The sequence below is a fragment of the Polyodon spathula genome, chromosome 14 (assembly GCF_017654505.1).
Source record: "Polyodon spathula isolate WHYD16114869_AA chromosome 14, ASM1765450v1, whole genome shotgun sequence".
Taxonomy (NCBI): Eukaryota; Metazoa; Chordata; class Actinopteri; order Acipenseriformes; family Polyodontidae; genus Polyodon; species Polyodon spathula.
Window position 1 is genome coordinate 31,389,368 of NC_054547.1, and position 26,777 is coordinate 31,416,144.

General features: G+C 37.0%; 1 protein-coding gene across 2 annotated transcripts in view; it reads left to right on the forward strand.

Annotated features, from left to right (window-relative positions):
- LOC121326555 (neuronal tyrosine-phosphorylated phosphoinositide-3-kinase adapter 2-like) overlaps positions 1-26,777 on the forward strand; it is a 48,155-nt gene that overhangs the window by 19,809 nt on the left and 1,569 nt on the right. The window contains exons 3-7 of one of the 2 annotated variants that reach the window (XM_041269891.1): positions 1,231-1,529; positions 6,197-6,235; positions 8,555-9,637; positions 20,170-20,370; positions 21,022-21,125. In XM_041269891.1, the coding sequence (XP_041125825.1) occupies positions 1,231-1,529; positions 6,197-6,235; positions 8,555-9,637; positions 20,170-20,370; positions 21,022-21,125 (1,726 nt within the window). The remainder of the gene's footprint in view (positions 1-1,230; positions 1,530-6,196; positions 6,236-8,554; positions 9,638-20,169; positions 20,371-21,021; positions 21,126-26,777) is intronic. The other variant, XM_041269892.1, reaches the window with a different exon arrangement.

Genomic DNA, 26,777 nt, shown 5'->3' on the forward strand with positions numbered 1-26,777 from the left:
CCCAGTTAAGGTGTCTGCTAATGCATACCACAAATCTGTCTTCTATGAATTGGTCTTGTCAACTCAACAGTCCCTCATCTAAAGTGCTTTGATCATATAGCAGTGAAAAAGTCAGGTTTTTTACATGACGCATTAGAAAACCAGACACCACTACATTTACATGCAGTATAAATAAAACAAAGTGAGAAAGATTTAGCATTCCCATGTCTCTAAAAGTCTAAGTCAGATTATTAGTGATTTTAATAATTGTGATGGCATGTTGCTGTACTTAAAACCTGTAATATTGACTTTAAAGCAGTACATGTCCTCGTGCCTGGTGATTTGTCATGTAGCACCAGCTAGACTTGTTCTCCCCTCCAAATGCAATATCATGCAGAGGGAGTTGTACTTGTTGAAATAAATGTGTAATGTTGAAGATGAAAGATGTCATTGTCAACTGTAGTTGCAAAAATGTGATGGTGCATTAACCTTCTGTAATTGCTTTCCAGGCATGTCGAAGAACAAAAAAGCAAACATAATTTTTATAGGAGGGGAAAAGGCTGTACAATGCAATATGTATGAGCGTTGCTTTTAAATAAAATATTTCCCTAAATTAAGAATGTATTTGATAAATAGCTTGGGATTGAAGACTAATTAAGTGAGGGGAGAATCAAGTGTCAAATTTAGAATGTATTAATTTGTGGTGCAATATATATTTTTGTTTTGTTAACTTTTTTTTCTTAAATATGCCTATATCTGGCTTTATGATTCCTTTTTGGCTACTAGTTTCCATTTTTCTCTGTTAAATGTTATGTTACACATTTTGTTTCTGATTTAGTCAAATGGCTGTGCTCCATTTGGTCCCAAGTTGCATTTTTGATTGAAAGCCAGAAATGTCTAGTGGTTGACTGGAACATTTCACAGCAATAAATCATCTTTTGTAGACTGCAGCTGCTATTAACCTTAATAAGCACACAGTAAAAGCTAAATTATGCAATAGGCTCCAGTGTGCTAATGTCAACTTTGTAGTTATATTTTTCAAACTGTATTTGACATTATGAAAAACTGTTCATGTCTGGACTCTACTGTTTCATTAATATAAGTTTTTTTTTTTTTTTTTTTTTTTAATATGTAAAGTTATTAGTAATTGTTTTTAACAAAAATACTCTCAAAGGTATCTATTTGTTACTGATAACATACAGTTTTTGGCCTGTCTGTGTATATTAGTCTCTTGTTTTGCTTATCTTCCAGCATCGGGGAGGACGTTGCAAGAGGAGGCGATGGTGGCTATGTGGGAAAGCATTTCCGAATGGGATTTATGACAATGCCTGCCCCACAGGACCGACTACCGCACCCTTGCGGGGTTGGGTTTTCTGTTAGGTCACAGTCTCTGCACTCAGTTGGGGGTGCAGATGATGACGGTGTCAATTCACGCAAACAGCCTCCCCCCAAACCCAAACGGGACCCCAGCACTAAGTTGAGTAGTTCCTCAGAAACTGTCAATGCTGGGACAACGTGTAAAGCATGGAAGGATTTGGATAAACATGACGGTAAGTTTCTTTCTTCTTTAAATTGCCTTATTTGTAGGTTGCACAAGAGCTCCTGGAACTAATGGTTAACTGGCATTACAGTGCTACAGTAGTTACCAGATTAAATTACTTTGTTTAGGTTGTTTTGCTGTACAATGCAAAATGAAATTGCTTACAGACACATGCCAGTAGGTGACATTTGAATTTGAAGGTGTTCAAGTAAGTACATTTACGGGAATAAAAGGCTGACAAGTTGGTTATGTTTGTATGGGTTACATAAACTTGTACCTCCTTTGGATAATAAACAACTCCAAGGCCTATATTGTTCCATGATTGTGGCAAAGTGGTTAACAGTCTGCAGGTGCAGATGATCAATATTCAGACAAACAACAATAATCCAGGTGCAATGAAGGTTTAATTGTATTGTTCAATTCCTGATGGCTAACAACAGTAAACAATAACGATGTTAATGAAGCAACACAGCGGTGTGTATTGCTTATTTATAATCCTCAGGTTTGCCCGGAAATAATAACAGTCCCGTTTCAGTTCACCCACACGTAACACATACAAAGAACAAACACCAGTTCTTTAGTGACAACAAAAGTGCACTGTTGTTGATCCGGGTTTAGTGCTGGCCTTTGGTGACAGCTCCGGATCGTGTTAGCCGTCCTAATAATTACAAACAGTATTATTAATGACAAACAAAAACAAACAAAACACTCACGTTTCACAGCACAGGTTCTCCTTCTGGTTATTTAACGTAACCATTCACAAAGGAACAGATCACATCACTACTTCCCCTTTTTATAACATCACCCATGACCCCTTAATCAAGTCAATCAAGCCCTTACCATCACTAAAATGCAGATGAGGCTGAATTTGCTAACTTGCCTTCTTCAGCAACTGCTTGTTTAAAACTACGTTTAGATTAATTACCATTGTCTTCTGCTGAGGATATGTTAGTGCTTTGAGAAGGTATGAATTAGGTTGTGCTTCTTTGCAGTAAGCAGTAGGTGTCATTGTGCCTTCATGTCACTTAATTTGATATGACTTATTTCACGCCCTCTTAAATTTATAATGAAATCTATTTTATGTATAAAAAAAAAAGCATAATCTAATAAGACAATTGTGGATTTTAATAGCACGATAATTGGATGCGCTGAAAGCAAATCAGATGTTTGGGAGAGCATGTTTTCCCCGTTTTAAATGGAAAAGATATGTTTATAAATCACACTGGAAGACTTCCTTTTTTGTGAGTCAATTAAAATAAATGCTGCCTTATTACAAGGGCTGGTCTTAGTTCTCCTTAATATTATCATGTGAATCATTAACAAGCAGAAGAAAATAACATGGAAATCCTGCGTCTGCTTAAAACACCCATTCACTTAATTCGATTAGACAATTGCAGAGGACTTGAAGTGTGAAGATAAATGCCATTTAAGAAGAAGAGAAAAATCTGAAACAGGCGATGTTACAGCAAGTGGGACGGTAATGTTCATTTTTTTTACTTCACTTAATCAAATAAGTCATGCCTTAAACAATACATCACAGTGGAAAATAGAGCCCTTTATCGCTAAAGCCCAACATGCATGACATCAAACCAGACACTTCTAGTTTTTTTCTTCAGAAGATTACAAACAGGATGCGAAAATGGTGACTGCCGGCAGTCATAGAAATCAATCAATGTAAGAATGTTATTAGTAATGCACAAAGCACTTTTGAAACAGTAGCAATAAGATATCTATTACTAAAATGTAATTAAGAAAGCATTATTAGAAGTTGTAATAAATAATAATAATAATAATAATAATAATAATAATAATAATAATAACAGAAACTCTAATAACATGTAATGTGTATAATAGTTATCAGTGTATGTCGCATTTTGGTATTTAATTTGATATTATATTTTCATTTTCTATTTTTGGAAAAAAAAACGAAAGATGATAGCTGCTGCGACATGCATGTGTTGTTTCAATTTAAGCTCAAGCATTACAACCTTTGACCCTCCCAGACTCATGCGTCTTTTTATCCTTCAGTTTTGAAGCGTGGTTTGTGACTAATGCAGCTCTGTCTTACTTAATGCCTCTAGGTCCAGCTGTAGAAGGACATAATTGAAATGCATTTATATTTCCTTTAGCACTTGAAGTTATCCCCTATTCTTTTTATGTCAACCCCAGTGAATTAAATCATTGGACCTTACATTGAAAATAATTCAGCCCCTTTAGTGTGTTTGTTTAGCATTACACCATACACAGATAAAAGCCTTAGGCAATGTTTGAGCAGTGTATATAAAACCCATTATTACACATTATTTTTTACACACCATTAAAACGGTTATATTTGCTGAAAGTTAAATGATAATAATATAATTCCCATTAACTGTAGTTTACAATAGACCACAACTATAATGATACTGTAGTATATTTTGTTTCAAATATCTTGAAATGTTTTATTGCACACACTCACTGTTTATTTAACACAGCATGCACTTCTAACAGTCTCTCGAGTCTCTATCTGGCATAAAACAAACCGATAAGTACATAAAAAACAGTGCTTCTATGTAGGTAAATAGAAATATCTCTCAATTAAAAACAGCGGTGTATAGGAGTTTTTTTTGTTTTTTTTAATCACAGCAGCAATACAAAGCGTAGGCAGAATAAAGCTCCAGGAGCTAATATTGTTTTTTTTACAGCCTAGGGACAATTAAGCATGTATATCTGTAGCAACCTTTATGAAAAAGACTGAGCTGTGTGTCTAACTCCACATCAAGTAATTAAGACTTAATGCACATTAATGGAGTGCTGTACCAGGGCTTTACCTCATGCAGGTTTGCTTTTAGATTCCCCTTGTAAGTAAACTATGAAGCACGGCCTCCTTCTGGAGAGTTCCGTGCAGCATTCACATGGCCAACATTAAGGCAAAAAGGCTATGAGAAAAATTAAGTAATTTCTCTATCTAATGTGGCAACATTACATAAACCATGTATCTATGATTCATAAATTATATCTATATTTCTATTTTCTGAACTATTAGAGGTAAGTTCTTTTAAAAAAAGGCGGGGGGGATCTTTTTGGGAAATATGTAAAATAGAAGAAAAAACCTTTTGGTCAAAGACAGTTGCATTATTAAAAATGCATAATTTATAAATGAGCGCATCTTCAAAAATGCCCACCCCTCTGTTTTTTTTTAGACTCATTCAAAGGCAAGGTAGCATTAAACCTACAGTTGTCCCCCTGTCAGCTTCTGTTTATTGGACCCATAAACTGATGTTCTTGCCAGGGATGGAGGACTAACACAGTGTAAAAAAACCTGACAGCATTATCACACACACACACACACACACAACACCAACACCACCAGCACCATTTACTGAAAAGAGGCCTTCTCATTTACTAGAATAAGAAGGCAAGTTGGGGGGGGGGGGGCTGACACAGGTGGATAAGCATGTCTTCTTCCTTTTTTTGGTCCCCCATCCTGTGCGCATTAAACAAGAATAACGGCAGGCATCAGATGGTGGGTATAGGATGGCATCTTTTTAACTTTGCTAGTGTGTGTGTGTGTGCGTGTGCAAGCTGCTTCAGTAACGTGGTTTGTCAAGTTGCTGCCCATAAAAACCTCTACTTGTTGTGTGAATCAATAGTTCTTATTTTAGTGAATTCAAGTCATTTCTATTAAACATTTCAAGGACTCCCATGGTAATGCAAATTAAGCATCATTCTGTTGGCAACCCTTACCCTGAGAATATATATTTTTTATTTATATTGTTGATATTTTAAGGTGGCCTGCTTGTGTGTATTTATATGTAATGAGAAACCAACACTTGAGAACTCAGTTTTTCAATGATGGGCATTATATAAGGATGTTTATTTATAAAATTATACTTAAGGAAACAAAAAATATGCATATGTATATTGTACAGCAATGTGAACGATTCTCAGATTCCTTCTACTAATATAAGGTCATATGTGACATAGATTCTTCACATGACGGATATACGAATGACCACGGGGGTCTGCTTTTCCGCTGTATTGTAGATATGTCATGATTTAATTTAATCAGGTTAAAAATGAAAGTGTATTTGTATGTTCTCATCACAAATTAATTGTGTTCCTAGAAGTGGAAAATCTGGCTCCATAGCGTTCATAATTTTGTGAGTACAAGGCCCCCTGGTGGTCACATTATAAAGAACTACTTTGGGGCACGACTGAGCTGTACTGTAACTGCAATATCCCAACGGCAACGTTGTAGTCATGTGCAGGGGTGTCAAACATGTACCTGTGCCCTTCCTGTTTTGGACAATATTATAATCTGATGTTTGATTTTTAGGCTACATTAAAAAAAGGGGGGTTGTTTTTACAAGAACATGAATTGCTGTTACAGAATAAAGCATCCACTATAACGGTGCTTTATTGTATAGACATGGAAGAATGTCATAAGTCAGTAAACACCTTCTCATTCTATCCAAACCAAAAACAAGAAAACTTCAAATCCCATCAACCCTTTTAGGATGCCCTGATGTCGGTGGTGGCCTCAGTCTTAGTCTGAATAAAACTGCACAGGAGTATGAATTGGCTTCATTTAGCCCCAAGACTTTGTGTTTCACAGCCCTGGCCTAGCCATCATTTGTATGTGTGTATGTTTTAATAACAATGTTTTTTATCTTTGTGACATGTTGCCATTCCTAGGTCAGGACCCCCTTGAAAGTGATCCGCGAGACTCAATGGGTATGTTGCCAAAATACTACTACAACAACTACAATGACTACTACTATGACTACTACTACTAATAATAATAATAATAAAATAATATAAAATGAGTAGAAGGGATATCAGCTGTCAAATTAGATACAGGATATGCTGAAGTTCCCTATGAGAAAACTACATATAAACAACAAATATATATATATAAATATATATCTATATCATATAATCGCTATATATATATATATATATATATATATATATATACCTAGATGGAACTTATAACAATATTAAAAGCCTCGCTTATTTGCCCAAGATGATTTTACACTGTAGCACTAAAAACAAGTTTTACTTGTAATTTAAAATTGCTTACCAGTGACTCGTTTAGGCAGACCTGTGGGAAGGAGGTCCTTACTAAAGATGTGGCAAGTCTGTGCTACTTGAACCTTCAATTTCCTCAGCCACAGGGTTAGTCATTAGTTTTTGTGGGAGACAGGAGAGTAAGAACAGGTGATCGCCAGCGATTTTTGTCACCCCTACTGAGCATCTGCTGTGGATAAGCATCAGGGAACTGACAACCACTCATAACGTTAATATAAAAATTCAAAACACCAGTGTTAGGGAAAACACATGGGGCCCTATTTTGATGTGCAAAGGCAGAGGCAGCAATGTTTTGTGCATTTATTTAATAGATTTGTAATTACCTAAGTTCAGTGAATACATAATCAACAGATATACAATAGGGAAATAAAAATGACAAGATATCAATTCCAAAACTTAAACCAATATAGCTGTTTATTATGTCTGTAAAAAAGAATGGCATGCAATCACAAAATTATAAAAGCAGTCTCATGGTGGATACACACAAGCGCCTCTATTGCATTATTTTTTATTGTTTATTAACATGCCACTGAACTTCAATTCAATTAAATAATTATTTATGCCACACAAAATGAAGTACTTTCTTGCTAGTTTTATTTCACTCTGATTATCTGCCTTTTCACGTACAATGCATGCTTAGAGCTGATGTGTGATAATTCACAACATGATTACACTATAACTACATGGTCCAACGCTCCAGATATTTAAATTTTGCTGCACAGCCGGAGTTCGCGTTAGTTCCTGTCATCTCATTGGTCAATTGTGAATACATTGCATGCCTGGGAATTGCCTGCCAGAAACATGACCAATAAGTTTGGGTTTTCGTTTAAAAAATGTACAGTTGATTCCACTCACTCAGCGACTGGATTCTTGATCTGGATTTGTCTTAGTCCCCCTCAACCTATTCTATCAATCCACTGAATTTTTGGAAAGTAAATCTATATAATAAATACAATAGTCTGTGTTTGGAGAGGGGCTTTATATTGCTATAGGGATCAATAAGGAATATGATAAATATATAGTATGTGCATGAAGTCCTTTTGTTAAGTATATTCCATCTGAAACGTTGGAACTAAAAACTAATGTCTGTGTTTATTTGCTTTGCAGCTGTATTGCTTGTGGTTAATATAGCAAATAAGAATAATTGTGGTTTTGTAAGACCAAGTTTTTGTACAGTAGTTCAAAGTAAAATTACAGTTCAAATGTAAGGTTGCAGTTAATGCATACCCCATAAGTTAACCTTAAAGTATGTACAGTATGTATTGAAAGTACTCATGACTTCAAGGTAATGTTGCCCTCATCCAAAAAAACATTTTACTATCATAGTGTCAAAACTGGAGTATAAATTATTCAATGATTAAAAATGTTATCTGGAGCGCTGACTAGGTCAACAAATCATTGTACTAAGACAGTGTTAGTTGGAGACACCTTAGTTGAAATGGCTTATTTACAAGAAAATATATAAACTGTGGGTTTTTCAATTGCATTTGTTTTTAAATTTAAAAAAAAAAAAAAAATTCTAGCATGATTTTTTTTTTCCTCAGTCAAACATTTGGGAATATACTGTCTCTCAAATCCAGCTTTGATAGTGTAATTAGCAACTCAAGGTTCTCAAATCAAGACATGTGTGCGGGAACAGAATAGATGATGTAGGCTACCACCTACTGACCTAAGTTTGCTATGTGCATGTACATATAGTGATACATTTTATGTGATGAATTGTGAGATGCCATTGGTTATCATTCTGATGTCTCGTGGCTTTATGTGTTGTTAGTCCATCCTCAATTAAGTGCTAAAAGTTTATATCACATACTCAACCATGCCATATCTGATATACTGTTAATATGGGCCTATATGTTTAATATATAGAGCCACTGTTTTTGTATTCAAGTATCTATCTGCAAGTGAGAATTATTATTTCTGACTAGTCACATTTATTATGTTTTTTTTGTTGTTATTTAGCATCAATGAAACCAAGGCCATATAGTGATGAATATACAAAGAAAATCCCCCCACCGAAACCCAAAAGAAACCCAAACACACAGCTGAGCACGTCTTTCGATGAGTCGTACATCAGGAACCACTGCTCCATGAAGTCATCAAAGAGGGAAAAGTCTTCTTCACAGACACACAGTCCAGCCCAAGACACTGACGAGGATGAGCCTGTGTACATTGAAATGGTGGGAAATATACTAAGAGACTTCAAGAGGGACAACGAGGACCAAAGTGAAGCAGTCTATGAGGAAATGAAGTACCCTATATTTGATGACCTGAGCCAGGACTCCAAGTGGCCCATTATTTGCAATTATGAAAACGTTAGCTGTACTACTCCTACAGTGCCTGATCTGGAATTAATTAAATCCATGGTGCCATCAGCTCCGAAGGGCATGCTTTGTGAAATCCCAGCCCCATTTCCAAATCTACTGTCCCACAGACCGCCACTGCTGGTTTTTCCACCTGCACCGGCGCAGTGTTCTCCAAACTCGGATGAGTCTCCTTTGACCCCTCTGGAAGTCACCAAGCTGCCCGTTCTGGAAAACGCTCCCTATATAAAGTCTGGAGCTTCTCCATCTTCTGCATCCCCTCAGACCTCCATCCACCACAAAATAGAGAAAGAGCTGCCTGTGACGCACATCAGCACAGCTTCTGGACGCTCGTCTGCCCCGCCGCTTCCGTCAAACTTGTACAAATCATCGGCTTCAGCTCACGGATATCCCAGGAGCCACTCAGCTTGCCCGTCTCCTGTGAGCATGGGGAGGTCTCTAACTCCCTTAAGCCTCAAGAGACCCCCGCCCTATGAATCTATACATTCAGGGAGTATCCCCAGAAGCTACTCTTCAGTGCCTCACTCGTCAATCAAGAACACTTCACAGGAAGGGACGAAACTGGCAAACTCCTCCTCCAATTCACATGGCTCCATGCAAAATGTGTCCCGATCAAGAACACCTACAAGTCCTTTAGATGAACTAGCAAGCCTTTTTACCTCAGGGCGGAGCCTTTTGAGGAAATCTTCCAGTGGCAGGAAATCCAAGGAGTCTGCAGAGAGTAAGTTCCCCTTTCTTCATTATAATTACCATTACTATTCATAAACTCCATGTGGAGAATGTTACTGCTAAACTTCTGAAACGAACTACTTTAATTTAAAGGAAGGGCTGTGTACATTATTTCATGTTTTAAAAAGAAAGCACAAACTTCCCATTATGGCATGATTTGTCTACCTTTGAAGGTATTTTTACAAAGTGTGACATCTGGTACCACTGCTATTTTAAAATGTTTTTTTACAATACAAAATTAGAATCCATTTATGATGGGTTCATGTATTTCTTTACTTATTGATTAAGTGGGATAATACCTATTATTCAAAAACAACAGTTATATTATTTATTAAAGGTCTCAGTCTATAACTTCTGTATTTGTAAATTGATACAGTAGGTATCATGAAAATATGGGATTTGTTTCCTATTTGCTTACGCTCATGCAGTATTAGCACATATGCTGTACCTTATGATAAGGCGGCACGGAACCCATTTTCCACATGCCATTCCACTAGCGCTAGCACCAGCATTGCACATAAGGCCAACACAAATATCAGGACCATTTAACTATGGTTCCAAAAGGCATGGTTTAAAAGCGGTAGCACTATATTCCATTGCATTTTTCCATTCAGAACATTTATATTTATGATATCAATGACTAACAATGTTAAAATATTTATATACATTATCAATACGCACCTCCAGCATGCAAAAATACTTTATAGGGGAATCCATTATACTTCGTAGCTAAACAATCAAGGTTAAATATGCTCAGATATTTTGCTGGGAGAAATTAATAAACTGCCTGTCTAATCCTAAAGCACTTAGGAGTATTAAAGTGTTGCGCCTGTCGCAATAGTCGCCACCCAGTTGCATACGAGTCGGAAGTCTAGGGTGAAATGTACTAAATATGCGAAGTGCTGTTAACACCTTTGAAAGGAATGCAGTTGCAATTGTTGCTGGCATTTCCTAGTTCGCTTTTTCTCGTGCTTTGCCAGTTGCGCGCAATGCATTTCTGAGGCGAATACCCAAGTGCCTAATTTTCACTAAAGTCAGGGTGTACTTACAGGCCTTGAAAACAAATTTCTGTGACATTTTTGTGTTTTCCCAGCGTGTTGAGAGCAATAGACTGCACACATGTGCCACTAACCCCTCCAGCTCATTCTGAGCATCTGTATAGGACCATGATCTATTGTGTGTTAATTGTCAAGGCTACTAAGTAGGCCAATTTAAAAATAATAATAATTAAAATAAAATAAAATACAATTTAAAAAAAGCATTTAGTTTCAATTTAAAATAATCTTTTATTTGCATTGTACACCAAAGTGTACAATGCAGCAGCATGATTTATTTTGTGTTACCAGTAAAGTGTGCTAGGTATTCATTTGATTTTACTACTGTACTGTGCACTGTATATGCCTACTATACAGATTAATATTTTTACATAATGTAATGTGTGGGCTACCCAAAACACATTATAGTTATTTCAGTGCAATTATTTATATTTAAAATACACAAAGAACTGTAAATGTATGTGTGTGTGATTTTATTGTATTGTTTTTAAACCCGACACCTCCTTATGTCAGACAAACCTGTCCGGTTTATGGAGGGCCTACTGTATGTTTATGAAAAGCTTTTTGGGGGTGAAGGTTGGGGTCCCAATATAGAATCTGATGGGATTAAACTGCCTTTCATTTTATATATATATATATATATATATATATATATATATATATATATATATATATATATATATATATATATATAACAGCATTAAAACAGGTAAAATGAAGACGGAACAGAATGCATTGTACAGATGACGTTTGCATTTAACAATATCAATGTTATTTTGATTCTTGCACCCTTGCATGTATAGACGTTCGGGCGCTCTCTTGCTAGAGCAAACCACAACTCAGCTGCAGCTATTTAAACAATGTTGTGCAATACTCGCAATGTATGCTAGAGAGCTCACTAAGAAGACGAAACAAATGTTTAAATTAGTATATTGCAGCTCTTTTCATTAACATATTTTCGCTTAGTACATACGACAAAGTGTATACTTTGCAAATTGTTGCAAAGAAACTGTAAATTGCGGTATGTTTGTGCTGCAACTGGCCCATCTAAGTACACCTACCCCTTAGTCTGTTAATCCTGTAGGATTACTACTGAAAAAAATCCAGATTTCTCCAGAATTATTATTTCTGTAGAAATTTTAAGCAAGTTAAAACCAAAATGACAGTACTGGATGATTTATGCAATTTGGAAACATCTAAATGTCATGTGCAATCACAGTCACATGTTTGTGTTCTTGCCAGAATTCAACCTAAAATAAATGTAGCATTTATAATCCAGAATTGATTATATCAAATAGGAAAGGAGCACAGGGTAGCTCTTAACAGAAAATTAAAATGTACATTTTACACTTTTCAAAAAAGGCATTTATTTTGTTTATTTTAAGGAATATTGTTCCAACTTATTCTGCAGGCTATTTTATATTCTTAATTGTTGTTTTGTTTTGTTTATATATATATATATATATATATATATATATATATATATATATATATATATATATATATATATATATAACCAGGTCATGAACCAAGTACTCTGTTTTGGGTAGACCCAAAACGTAGTTTGGTGGTCGGAAGGAGGTCGTCTTCCAGTTGACATAAAGTGTTAGACTTGTTGGTTCTCTCTATAGACCTTTACAAGATCTCCCCAGCCTTGTAACAGAACCACAGACTCATTGTGAATCTGAACATGTTTAACAAGTAATTGGAAGGGGCATATGGCGTGGTAACAGGTTTATACCTGACAGAAAGCAACATTTTGCAGAGCTGGGACTGTACCTATATGATCTACACAGATATGGAAATCTTGGTATATCTCTTATGAAATCACTAAGGGATATGTAATGTCATGAATAATTTCTATGCATGGCAGTAAAAATATCTAGGCCAATATTTCAGGAGAGCTTTTCCCAGTTAAACTACATATAGTACACCAGAGTATCTATATAGCCTGTCGAGTCCCTGAATCAGATATTCTTGTTTGTTTTAAAGAACACATTTAAGTGTTAATTAAAAATATATTAAAACGAGAACCATTGTATACACTAACCTACTTCCATGTGGATTTAAGACATCACTCGTCTTCTAAGGCTAATTCCTCTGCATACATTTAAAATAATTTATAGGTACTTCTGAGAGTTGTAGTCATTCAAACCACTGTCCATAAAGATGGCTCTTAGAAAAAGAAAATACTTTAATCCTACTTGTGTGATGTAATTTAATTGGATTGGTTTAACCCCATAAAGATTACCATCTATGACATGAAACTACGATTGTAATCCTTTAGGACTTCCTTGCCCTTTTATACAGGATTTCTTATGCATATATGATACACACATCCCTCTGACCACTAAAGACTGTTCACAGAGATCGTAACAGCAGATCTGTCCAAGCTATTACATTGTCATTGTATTTATTAACATAGACAGAATGCCATCATAGATTAAGATCATGTAACTCTTCAGAAATTATGCACTGGCATTGGTTTTATATGTTAGGAACGGATTTACCAAATTTGATTAAAGTTTGCAATTTATGAAAATACGTTATTTCTTGTTAATACATAAACAGGTTTTCGAAAAGCAAATGTGAGCACTCTGTATTTCAATGTGTTGTTTGTATCCTCTGATTCAGTCTCACTGTAGCCTTCCATTCCCATGTGACAGCACAGAGGGTCTGTTTTCATAATGTTAATGTACTCTGCCATCAGTCCATTGCCCTTCAGACTTGGTACATAGAGCCTTGCAGTAGTATTTTTACATTCATTTTATACCAGGGTCTTTTTTATGTCACATGGCTGATGGAACATCTACAGTAATTTGGCATTGCAGTCAAACAAAAAAAGTTTTTTTTGTGATACAAGCTGGCAAAAATGTATGTAGTTAACCGGTTTATGCAGTGTGTTATGGTTTGTTTTGTGTACTGTAAGCTTCACAATCATAATGAACCTTGTGACTTGCACTTTTTTTGCATTTCTGAACATTGTCATCTACCGTTGCCCTCTCCGGTATCCAGCCCCCTGTTTGTCAGGCAGCATTAGTATACAAACCCATCAGGAAGCAGAATTAATGTGCACTCCAGCTAACTGTGACAGAATGTATCCCATGCTTGCTACTCAGTATGATTGCTTTAGTCAAGGCAACATTATCTACAGGGCATCTGCTCCGTGCAAGTAGGTACAATTCATTCAGTCAGCCTGTTTCCCCTGACTTATGTTTGTTATCTGTACAGATCTCACTTTCTACAGATTGCATTTATATGACAATGGAAGACTCTTGAGCCACTCAAGGAAAAACTAATATACCATGGTGTTTGTCCATTGATGTTGCAGTTTGGTCAATAAACTAAACCAGTAAACTATTGTATTTAGTGCCAATAATACTGGAAATTGCAGACAATATCTTAATGGCTGTTATGATTATTATACTTATATGCTGTCTTAATTATTAAATTTATATAAGCTTTCAGTTATACAGTTGTGCTCCTCCTTTATAACAGCATAGATGGGAGCCATAGTTATAATACTGTGCTATTTGTGTATTGCCAAGAATACAAGTGCTAGTGGAGTGGCATTATGGGGCAAATATGAGAGCCATGACCCTGGTGTCTGATTGGTTCAGGGCTATAAAAAGTTGTCTTATAAAGAGAGAGCATTTGTCTATTGAAAACATCACAATTCTTTCTGTGTTATTTCTCGTGTGTTTCCATTCACTAAAATTGCAGGCTCTTAACATATATTAAGCGGGAGAAGACACAGTGGATAACGTTGGATAATGGCTGTTAATTATTGTGATCACTATAGTGCATGACCCTTTTCAAATTGTCCCAGTTTAACAGATGTAAGTCGCAGCTACTGTCAAGTTCAGGAAGATAATCAGATAAAGGTAATGAACCAAACATTAGAGGAGTGTATGTGTGTTACCTTACCAGCTTCTCAGAAGCCATGCGAGGTTAAACTGCTTAGTACTTGAGTTGGTGTAAATTGTTGAATAACAGATTTGATGACTCACTGAGGAATATTGTGGAGTATGCAAGCCTAGTAAGTTAGACTATGACCTTGATCATTTAGATACATGAGCCAGCGGAGTTTAACTAGCATTGATGTCATTTTGCAGTACATCGCGTGCATGGAAACTTGAGCGGAAGAGTTCTTGGTCAGGGGTAACAGACAGTGTGTGCTTTCTTGAGAGTCAGTAAACATGGCATTGTAGTAATCAGCCATGAGATCACAAATCCACGCATCAAGAGTCTCAGCTATGTTTGTAGCAGAGTGAAATAGAGCATTATGTGAGCATCTATCAGATGTTTTAAACAGTTGCAGCTATACACTTCATATAGCTGAGTAAAGCTAATGCTGAGATCCTTATTATAGTCAGAGGGAAGGAATTTATTTGAGGGTTTGTGGCAGGCTGGTGAGTGAATAGAGGCCCAGAGACAGTCTGCAGCTTCAAAAAAATACTAATTTTATTATAAATAAACAAAACTAAACGTGCACAAGGGCAAAATAACAGATACTCAAACACAAATAAAGCAAAACTCACAAAAAAGGTGGCTGGGCGCTGATTGATCATTAATTAAGTTAATCATTTAATCAACTAATCAACCCCAGCCACCTGAACATAATAAACCCAGGCAGGTAGGGGAAATTAACCCCATCCCTGCCAATTTAAAAAAGGGCAGAGCTTTGCTCTGCCACACACCCCCCCCCCATATGTACAACGTGCACCAGCAGAAATCGGCCAACTCCCCCCTTCCCCCCCCATCCCCCTAGAATCCAATTATATCCCTTGGGTGGGCTGTTATGGTGGGTGGTGGTGAGCGGGGTTGATGTCGGAGCCCCCAAGCCTTCTTTGGTTGAGGGGGCCCTGGATCTCCAAGGTAATACGGCGACGGCGGCCCGGCTCCCTCTGGTGGGAGAGGCAGCCCGGCTCCCTCTGGTGGCGGAGGCGGCGACCCTAGAAAACAAAAAGGAGACAGCAGCAGTCCCAGGCAATGCTGAGCAGCAGGCAACCCCAGGCGATCCAAATGAGTCGTCCCTGAGCAGAGCGGGCGTGGCATCCCTGGGTGGTGCAAGGCAGGCATCCTTGGGCGGTGCAAGGCAGGCATCCTTGGGCCATAGCTCCTCCCTCTCGGGCTCTGGGAGCGGTGGCAGCTCCTCACCCCTCTCGGGAAGGCGGCTCACCCCTCTTTATTGGAGTGACCGGGGCATCTCCCATGTCTACCGCCAGGTAATTAACCACCATGAGGGCAACCTCTGGGAAGGATGCCAGGTGGTGTTGTTCCTCCCACTGTTCCCACCTCTCCCCATCTTGACGCAACAGCGTGTTGATCACTATGGGAAGATCATGGACGAGGTCTGCCTCAGGGTGCATCAACCAGTCCCAGATCTCCAGGGACGGGGGTGAAGGTGGTGGTGCTGGAGGTAGTGGGGTGGCCCCTGATGCCTGGGGTGAACACTGCACCTCTTCCTGGGCCTGGTTGTAGGGGCAACCTGCCCAGTTGTGGCCATCCTCCTCACACCGGCCACACCAGTTTGCCGGTGGCACATCTGGGCAGGACCGCCAACAATGGTCCACCTTCCCACACCAGGGGAAGAGGCTGGCCGGGTCCTCCAGCAGTGGCTCCAGCAGCTTACATTTCTTCAGCTGCTGCTTGTCCTGCATTTGCCGTTGTCTGCTCTTCTTTCCCATGTTTTTAAAAAAAAAAAAATTATCCCAAAAATTCCAAAAAATAAAAAAAAAAATACTGCTGAGCCTCTAGGTGGCGCTATCCCACTTCTGACACCAAATGTGGCAGGCTGGCAAGTGAATAGAGGCCCAGAGACAGTCTGCAGTTTCAAAAAAATACAAATTTTATTATAAATAAACAAAAATAAACGTGCACAAGGGCAAAATAACAGATACTCAAACACAAATAAAGAAAAAACAAAACTCACAAAAATAAAGGTTTCCAGGCTGGGCAATGCCTTCCCTGGTTTTAGCAAAATTCAAAAAATCACACACAACCACAAACACCAACCTGCTTCCTCAGCTCCCTTCTCCTAAATGAGAAGCAGAGGCCTCCTTTTATGTCAGGTGGCTGGGCGCTGATTGATCGTTAATTAAGTTAATCATTTAATCAACTAATCAACCCCAGCCACCTGAACATAATAAACCCAGGCAGGTGGGGGAAATTAACCCCATCCCTGCCAATTTAAAAAGGGCAGAGCTTTGTTCTGCCACAGGGTTGTTAACGTTTATTTAAGGGTTAATGTAGTATAAGGTACTGTTACCCTGGAATTGTGTGTACTGTTTACAATGATATAATACAATGGAACTTATATTATAAAAAGAAAAAAAAAATCAAACTGCTTCGTTTAACCAAACATGTAATTTCTGCATCAGGGGACTGTGTTGCTAGGCAGACTGCAGATGTTGACCCAATGAAGTTCACTTCTGCTTGGAATTTATTTTCTGAATGTGTGTTTCTCCTTAGTTCACGTGCCATATGGTCAACCCAAGCAATGTGTTTGGCTGTTCTGTAATGGATTAGGAATCTTACAGTATAATGCCTACACTGTGTGTGCCTTCATAATAAAGAGAACAATAATGATTGTGAATAAGGGTATTATGAGAAAATAGACCCAAGAGACTGATATGGAATGCATGGACTATTTAAGCACAACCTTGAAAGAAGCCGTTTGTAAAAATACAGAACAAGCTGTACATCTTAAGGGAGTCAGGAAATGTATGTATAACACTCCCAGCACTATTAATCCCCTGGTAAATTGCAATTATCATTATGAAGCAGATATGATGTATTACTAATTTAACTGTTATTTTGGGTTGCTGTAACAATTATTCATAGGCCTATTTTATTAACCTAGCTTATTCCTTACATACATTATCAATCATTTGCTGTAAAAATATAAAATAAAGAATCTTATTCACTATATATGTTTATTCAAAAGCCTATTTCAGCTGTTTTTAGTCATTTAAGAAGAAAAGTGATGTCAATGTGTGTTTCATTATCTGTGTTATCTTCGATAAACCCTATCAGTGAATAATTATTTTCTATGACTTGCATACCCATTCTCATGAGAATATATACATTTACATTTTTCAGAGACATTTTGTATGTATAAATATTTGTATATATAAATGCCAGTACCCAAAGCCATGAAGGATTTTTGTCCCAAGAGACAAGGCTATAGAGGTGACCTACATAAATACAGTAACTCTGTACAGTGTCTAAGCTTTGTGGCACGGCTTGGTCTGCACTTTCCTCAGCATACGTATGTGAGGATTGGAGATCATTTTTGAGTCATTTTTGTTACTTTTCTGTTTTCTGACAAAAAGTTATTCCACATGGTTTGAATGTAAAACATGATAACCTTGCTTTTCACTGTATTGGCTGAGCTAATGACACCAACAGTATATACCAATTTTTCTACCTGCTGTGGGTATAGGAAATAGTGATCTGTTTTGTCACATTACAGTTATGATAAATTCTTGGAGTCCTATTTAATAAGGCAAAAAATATATAAATGTAAATATCCAGGTGAATTCAAGGAGCACAAAACTGATTAATACCAAAATATGGAATTCAACGCTTGAAGAGAGTGTTTTATAATGTGTCTGTATTTATAGAAACAGTGTCTGCAATATTGCACTAGCAATGCAGTGAGTAATGGGCCTGAAAGCAAAGCAAGAACAGCACTAATATGTTCTGATTCTGGGCCACATTTCATGCTACTGAAAATAGCCCTTGAAACAGGATTTATTGCATGAAGTTAAACATGTAATAAGGTGTAAGGTAATACTGAACTAGACAGACACATCAATCAGTGTTATAGGGATATTAGCTCATGCTGGGGTTTGAGGTAATACAATGTAACAACTACTGTAGCTTTACAACAGGCGATAAGATAAATGGTTGATCATTTTATATTACAGTTTGATGTGTGGAGTTACATTTTTTTTCAGTAAAAGGTTATTGAGAGAGATATGGGTCTTTTACTATGGTCCTTTAAGTAATGTTGCTTGTTCTTTAGCACCATCTAGTGGGTTTTGCAGAGTTAAGCAGGAAGTGTCTTGCCTCAGGGGAACAAGATACATATACTGTATAATAAAGTACCGGAGTCTGTGACGTGGAAACATGACTTAAGCTGTTTAATGGACAACTCAAATATAAATACGGTGTGCTTGTACCTGCAGTCAGTGTTATAAGTAACACCACTCCAGCTTAGCCCAACACAAAATCAAACTGTTTTAGTCTTGCTTCAAGTGAAATGTAGCCGTCCTGTGTTTGTTTTAAACTGAAATAATCCACTTGGTAGCAGCCATTCATCATGTCGGTTTGAGTCTAACAAAAGTCAGGGTAAATATTTTAGGTGAAGTTTTGTTTGGAGAATGTCTCTAAATCTATTCATGGTGTTCAATGACAGAAGCAGGAGATCTTAATGCATGGACACCTCAGTCCACAGAGGTGATTTAAAAAAAAAAGTGTAATAATCAACACTGAAAACAACTAAGAGATGACACCAGTTGAAATGTTAAACACATTAGTGCTCCTGCTGGAGACATTTCGAAACAAATCTAATCATATCATACAAGAGTGTAATTACTGGTCCATGTTTAAATGCCAGACGGCTCAGAATAGATCTGATTTGCAGCATGTGGCTTCTGTATTAGATTGGCAGGTCAAGCTGAAGGTTATTGGGTCTGATCAATTTTGTTAAAAAAAAGTAATTGAAATGCCTGTGGCGATGTGACAGGGTAACGTCATGGCCAAAGATGTTATTGGCAGGAAGAAAGACTCAGAACACAGGAGCTGCAGTTTAAGCACCAATACTCACGTTTAATTCACAAATATGCAGTACAGACAACAGCAGAGCAGTCAAAATATGTATGCTGTAGGAGTTTTATAAATAATCTGTGTAGCAAGTATGGTAGTAGATATGTTGAGGCATATAAATAAATGTATTGATTCAACAAGTTATCGGAAAGTATTATTGTTAAGTTGTGTACTGTACATGAGTGATATCTGCAAACACAGTGAAAGACTGTAAACATATCTAGCATGGGTATTACAAGAACGCAAAGGCTTCTTCATCAAAGATCATTCTATTTTACTGTATGAATCTGTTCCCCATCTTCCCCTATAGAATGTCATATTAAAAATACCCCAATACAAAATACTGGACAAATACTTTAACAAACTTCCCTCAGCATAGCAACATAGTTGGATCTTACAAGAATAGACCAATACTAAATATTCAAATATGATTCCTTGCAACGTAAAACATTGCATGCCTCCTGTAAGAAAGATAGCACAGCACTGTGAATGCTGGAACACATACTGCTAACTATAGACCCCTAGTGGAAAGACTCATGCATTACCTGGACGGTATTTTCAATGTACTCAGACAGATGCTGGACTTATCACAAGAAGGATAAATGAAAACAGGTATTTTGATTTTTTTCATTAGGTGAAGCAAAGAGCAGAAGCCACAGTACTGAGCCTCTTCTCAGGCATGAGAGCAAAGATAAAGTGGGTCACGGGACCATGAGAGAGCAGAAGGCGGCCCACGAATGGGATGGTGAGCCTGAACAACCAGCAACAGCAGCATCCGGTCGGTTGGGGAGATCATCTGTCAGCCCAACTCTAATGTTAGGAAGCAGCAGTTCAGGTAAGGAAGGTGGGGGTGAGCCAGAAGAGGTGTGTCGTCCTCCACCCCCCCCCCCCCCACATAAAGGTCCAGGTGTAACTCAAATAAATGTAATGCAGCAATTTGGGTGCATAACTACCTGTATTGGAGCCAAGTTGTGGGTGTTCTGCTTCATTGTATTTCAGTAGTACTGCAGTAGTTACTCCAATTCTAATATTGACAAGTCCCAAATGCTGTGGAATTGCGGTAATATTTGCATTCTCATATCGTGGTCCTGATATGTATGGATTATATAAGGTGTTGTTGATTCCATAGCTTTTGCAATATCTGATATGGCAGAAACAGTCTGAGGTACAGACTTCATATATGCACACTTAAAAATGAGCTCATGACCTTGACCTCAACCACATTGCGGTTATGAGATTATTTTTTATTTTTTTTTATTTCCGGTTGAAAGAGACCATGTGCTTTGCTTCAGATCTGCTTCAGATTTGGCGCACTGTTCGATATTTCCTGGTCGATTATGATTATGGTTGTAGTCCCAATAACAACTGTGTCAAATCGTCCAAGCGTTTTCCATTGAGCGCGCTTAGGGTGCACAGTTATTCTACAGGATACACTTGATGTAGGTCATGGTTACAGTGATGCCTAATGGCTTGTCTTTTTCTACAGAATCGAAAGCAGTTTGCAAGCTAGGTCGATCTGCATCCACCTCAGGTGTGCCTCCACCCTCCGTCGCCCCCTTCAGGCAAGGCAGCGAGATGCAACAGAGCCAGGTACCGTCGTTAGACAGCTGTGAATGAGCTCATGTGGTGTCACGTGCCAGTGTCTCACTTGTCTGTCTGCCATTTGTCTCAGTGAACTCAGCTTGTCTTTTGTTTCTGTGTGTCCTTCTTACTAGTCAAGATATGTCTCACTGTATGGCTGGTGGAACTTTTTTTTTGGCCGCTTACTGTATTTTTTTTGTGCATTTTGTGTTTAAATATCTCTGTTTCTGTAATATCTGAATGATGTCAAAAGCTTTTTTAAAATATTTATAATAAACATTTATTCAATTTATCCAATTTGTGAGTTAATAGTTCATTACTCAATATTATAATATTGGACTATGTATGTAATTATCGGAATTATCCCCCCAATATTCCAAGTGATTTTGTTATATATATATATATATATAGCTTTTAAATTGTAATCAATATTTGTCTTACATGTAATCCCAAAGTCATGTTATTATACTTACCCACAACTTAGGGCCTTTTGGTGCATGGTCATGTTAAAATATGACTTACTGTCAAAAACAAGAACAAAAAATGTACAGAATACTTTAATCATTTCAGGCTCAAAATGATAAATTCTGCTCAACCGTCAGGCACATTAAGCTGAAACAGTTTTCTTGACTATTAAATAGTCCACCCTGTTGTACTGTGAAATGCACAAGTAGTCCGGGCAATACAGGTACCAGTTCTTTCAAAGACATTGTAAATAAACAATAAAAAAAAACAGATCACTTGAAGCAAATAAAACCTTGTTCAAATGCTACTGTGTTTTGACCCTGCACTTGTGATGTTGTCTTTCTTTTTGTGTTGGTGTCTTTGTGTCTGTCTGTGAAACAATAAAAATAGATGAAAGTGTGTGTATGTGTCTATAGAAATGAAGGCTCTATATTCATTTCACTGATGCCAAACACCTGGGTGTGCTTGTGACTTTGTTTCAGGCATTAAAATAGAGCCTGCATGGCCTAGTTTGGTGATACTACTTCTACCAGATAATTCTAAAGAAAGATTGTCTTGAATTAAGTCCAACACTGCATTTTAAGGAATTGTGTGAGTGCAGTAAGAGTTCTTTAAGCTTAAGGCTGCAGTATCCCACTGTCATGTTCACATTTATTATTTATTTTATTTATTTGACAGATGCCTTTATCCAAGGCAACTTACAGGAGTTAAAGGGCAGTACAGGGTTACAATGCAGGGTCAGTATTTATATATAGTACAGCTTACAGTAAGGATAAATTATACTACTAAAGTACAATATGAACTAAGATGCAACATCTACAATGACATACTAGTGGTGCAATAGTGCATCAGCTGAGGATCCAGTAACATGATGCTTAGGTCAGGCGAATATTATATTAAAATATAATTCCTGGGTGACAGTTTACTGCAATTATTCATAGTTTACCCTTCTGTCCATGAGCAAACAGGCCTTATTGGGTTTCCACTCTGTGGTTCTCTGTGAACTAACAAAAAAATAAGTCCTTTGTGCTGCTTGCAGCAACTGGGAGTTTTGAATAGCAGCTGTAAGCTCCTCTGTGCCCTTTTCACTGATACTGTTTTACTGGAAATACCTCCACAATCTTCACCACTGGGTCTATTTTAAGAAGCTAAACAGCGATGGATATCACAGCTGTTCATTTGCAAAAAAATAAATTAAAAATCTGTAGTGCACAGGGGCAACAGTAATTGGTAAGACTATTAAGATGAAAGGTGTTCACCAATGTGTTTATATTAATTAACAGCTTTTCACATCAGAGAACGATTTTCTTTGGTACAAATTATGGATTTAGCAAAGAATGAGAACTAAGTGTCGGGTAAAGCAGACATTTGATTGTTCCTGCAAACTTTGGTTTCAAGAATTCATCTTCTGAATTCCGTAGTTCTTTTTATTTATTTATTTATTTATGTATTTATATATTCTACATATCTACAGTGAGATGTTTTATTTTTAAAACAGTATGTAAAATGGTTGTCTTAGCTGATTGACAATCTAATCTGTTGGTATTCTTTCAGTTGTCACTGAATCCACACTATAATTCAATGGTTCTTACATATTGCTAAGTTGTTTATTTCTAGTTTTATAGCATTAGTTTTCAGGAAACTTTAACTGATTAAATTAAGTTTTGTGAATTTCCCTTTTGTGTATATCTTGGGACTATAATTCATGTTCCAAACTGTTATGCAGTGGAAGCACACTCACTCTTTTACTGCTGCCCACTTGGGGTTGACCACTCAGGACCACACATTTCACTACAGCATTTATTTTATCACACTACAAGGTGATGACCTACACTTGATTTAAAAAAGAAAGGAAGCCCACTGGATTTCCTGTGTATAATTATTTCCTGTGTTCACGTACTTGCACTTTGTTAAACGTGCCACAGGAGGGTGCTACCACCTCACGTTTAGCCATGCTCTTGTTTGAATGTCTGGGGAAAAGGATCTTCTCTTGTCATCCAAACAGACATTATTTACAAACAGATGCTCACTGATAAAAGCTTAGAATAAAAACAATGTTTTTATTTCCATAAGCAGAAAGGATAGAAATAAAAGGAGGAAATCTCTTCTGTACTGTCCTGTCAAGTGAAGGAGACACAATTTTTCAAACTGGAACCCATCTAAATATTTCAACAGCAACTGGCATAACAACTTTTTACAAAGCAACCAGGAGTTTTAAACAGAATCATAGAACAGTTATAAATGCATGTGTTGTTAAACTCATATTTTATGTACAATTTAGGTAAGATCCATACAATTTATATATAAAGCAGCATTATCAAAAATGTAGTATCCATAAAAGGATTGGTGTTTATTGTTGTGGAGCTTTGCCTGCACCCCTGCTTCCCTTATTGAGATGACATGCTTTGCAGGCAGTCACATGATTTGACTCCAAAGACACCTGCTGAAGTCAAAGCAATAAAGGTATATTTTCCCGACAAGGTGATATCTTAGTGTCAAAGCCATGTCATGTGCTGCATAAGAACTCCCAGCTTCCTGTAAAAATACACACAGCCAAGTGACTTCTCAATGACAAAAAGAAGCTATCGATGACTCCGGTAAAGGAATGAACAGGAACTGTAATTTCATTGTGCTGACAGATATTGTATTTGAAGTTAAAGTGATCAGTTTTTTAATGAAGTCAATGTTTGAATAATTAGGTTTCATTATTTGGAGACCTGCCAAAGAACAGCCCTGGCACAAGTCCTATAGAGCTAAGAGAATTGTTTTTATCAGGCATTTATTAGGCTATAAAACATCAGTAGATATATACAACATTACAACATGATATCACATACATAACTCAGAACATTTGTTTTACCTTGTTGCTACCTGTTTTAATCACCACAGCATGTTTATCCATTGAGCTGAAATGAAAAGTTTTGTGAATATATACTGTAGAAAATAAAGGTGGAAAAGAGAAATGCAGCATACTATGATAAAAGCAAAGCACACTAAAAGCATTCTGAAAGCAGACAATTTAAATATCACTGCAAATGCATCATGGCAAAAAAGTTCAAGAAATCAAGGTTGCATAACTGCTGCCAAATTAATTTGCAAGTGGAAACACGAAATCAAAAGGTGGTCCTTTCAAACGCAACTTCTACTAAACTAATATAAGAATGATCATTTCCCATGAGTCTCCTCCTTCCCCTCCTGTATTATGGGTTGACTCCTCATAGTGTCATCCATCCTGCACCCAACACAAGCCAGCATCAATAAAACGAGTGAAGACAACTACAAACACATCACCACTTCCTTACATATAAATAAAAGACACACAAGGGAAGGATTATCAACTTTTCAAGGAGTGGCATTTTACTAGTTTTGTAAACATTTACATTCATATTTTCCTGTCACAAAAAAGGAAAATAACAATGGTGCAAACTGAGTTTTGGCGTGAAGACCTTTATATAACTGGACCACAATGTCACACTCTTGGGATTCATTTAGCAGCTACCAGTAAAACTTATAAATATAAATATACTTATACATACAGCATATAAGTATACTAGTCATAAGGATGTGCTAACCAATATTGCCTATACCAGCATGTAAATAGTGAGAGGTACCCAAGAACGTCCTTCAAGCAGAGGGCATTTCATTTTAGCAGTGTCTTGGGGGGTCAAATCATGTCACTGCCTCCACCGCATGGCAATCATTAGGAGCTGGTTAATGACAGTAAAACTATAAGAGACTAGTGTGAGTCTGCAGTAGTACTAAACAATTCTAACAATAAGTCAAAGCAAATGTTTCATAAACCAGAAACCGATTACATATCACTGAAAACAATTCTGCCAAAGTTCTCAATGCCTCTACCCACACAAACAAGCCTGAATAATACATGCATACATATTCAATACTGTAATTGCCACTGTTAATATTGCATGGTATTATGGTGTTTCTTTTATGTTGTTTTATTGCCATCCAAGCTGGGAACATACAGGTATTTTACAGTTTCCTGATATGCAAAGTACACCAGTATCTGACAGTTATATGAAGTATCCTGTGTGGTCCACTTTCCAGAATTCCTTTCATATTGTCTCTTTGTAACATATATCCTATGTCAGCAAGCAAGCCAGAGAAGGAAAATGCAAAATTATTTTTATGTTTCTTAGTTGTTTTTCTGATCAGTGAATTCTGTTTTTTTTTTTTTTTTTTTTTTTTTTTTTTTTTAGTATAACAAGCTCTGCACAAATCCCTTAAGAGAGCATTGTCTTGATACATAGAATTCCCTCTCCTTTTCTCTGAGAGCAAAATAAACAGAAATCAGTAATGCATTTAAAAACTCAGCTTTGTTTCTACTACATCGTCTCTTTTTTTTATTTCTTTTTTTTATAAGGACTATTACAGTGAACGTTCTCCTTGGGATTAGGCTTGATATTAAGACTGTCTCTAGGGTTAAGTTCAGAAGAGCTCCCAAGGACCAGATCTCTATCTAAACCATTTTCACATTGGCGGGTCTAATAGAGGGTTTTCTAAAATGTCGTTCTTCTCTTTTTTTGTGAGGGAAGAAATAAACAATGCATATAATTTAAAATGCATTATGCTCATCCCCAGGCACTTCTGCCCAAGATTAAAGTGCAGGTTCTTGGTAATTGTGTATCCTAAATCAGTTAATAATGGTGGCAAATTGGTTATACCAGTCACTAGAACTAATCTTCTGGCCATTCTGATTCCTCTTACAATTTTAAACACTGAAACCACATTGCATTAGATTAAGATATAGGTTAGGTTAGGCCAGCACAAGCTAAAAGCTATTACTTCATTAAAACATGTACCCTTCTGATTGATTAGCATGGCAAAAGAAAAAAAAAAAAAAAAAAAAAAAAAAAAACATCACGCAATGCAAGGAAAATAAGAAAATCATATCATGTACAAATGCATGTGGAAATTAATAAGCATCAGTAAATCACAAATTACACTATGGTTTCACAACAGTAAAATGTAGTATTAACACATTAGAGAATATGTATACTAGTAAATAAACATGGGCCCGATTTATTAAGGTCTTTACACAATAAGATAGGTATAATAAATCACTCATTTAAATTTTAGTTGGCAAGCCTATGATGTATTTTTTAAGAAAGCTTATCAATGGTAATCGCAGTAGGAGAAATATATTGAAAAGTTTGACAAACAGAATCTTTTTACCTG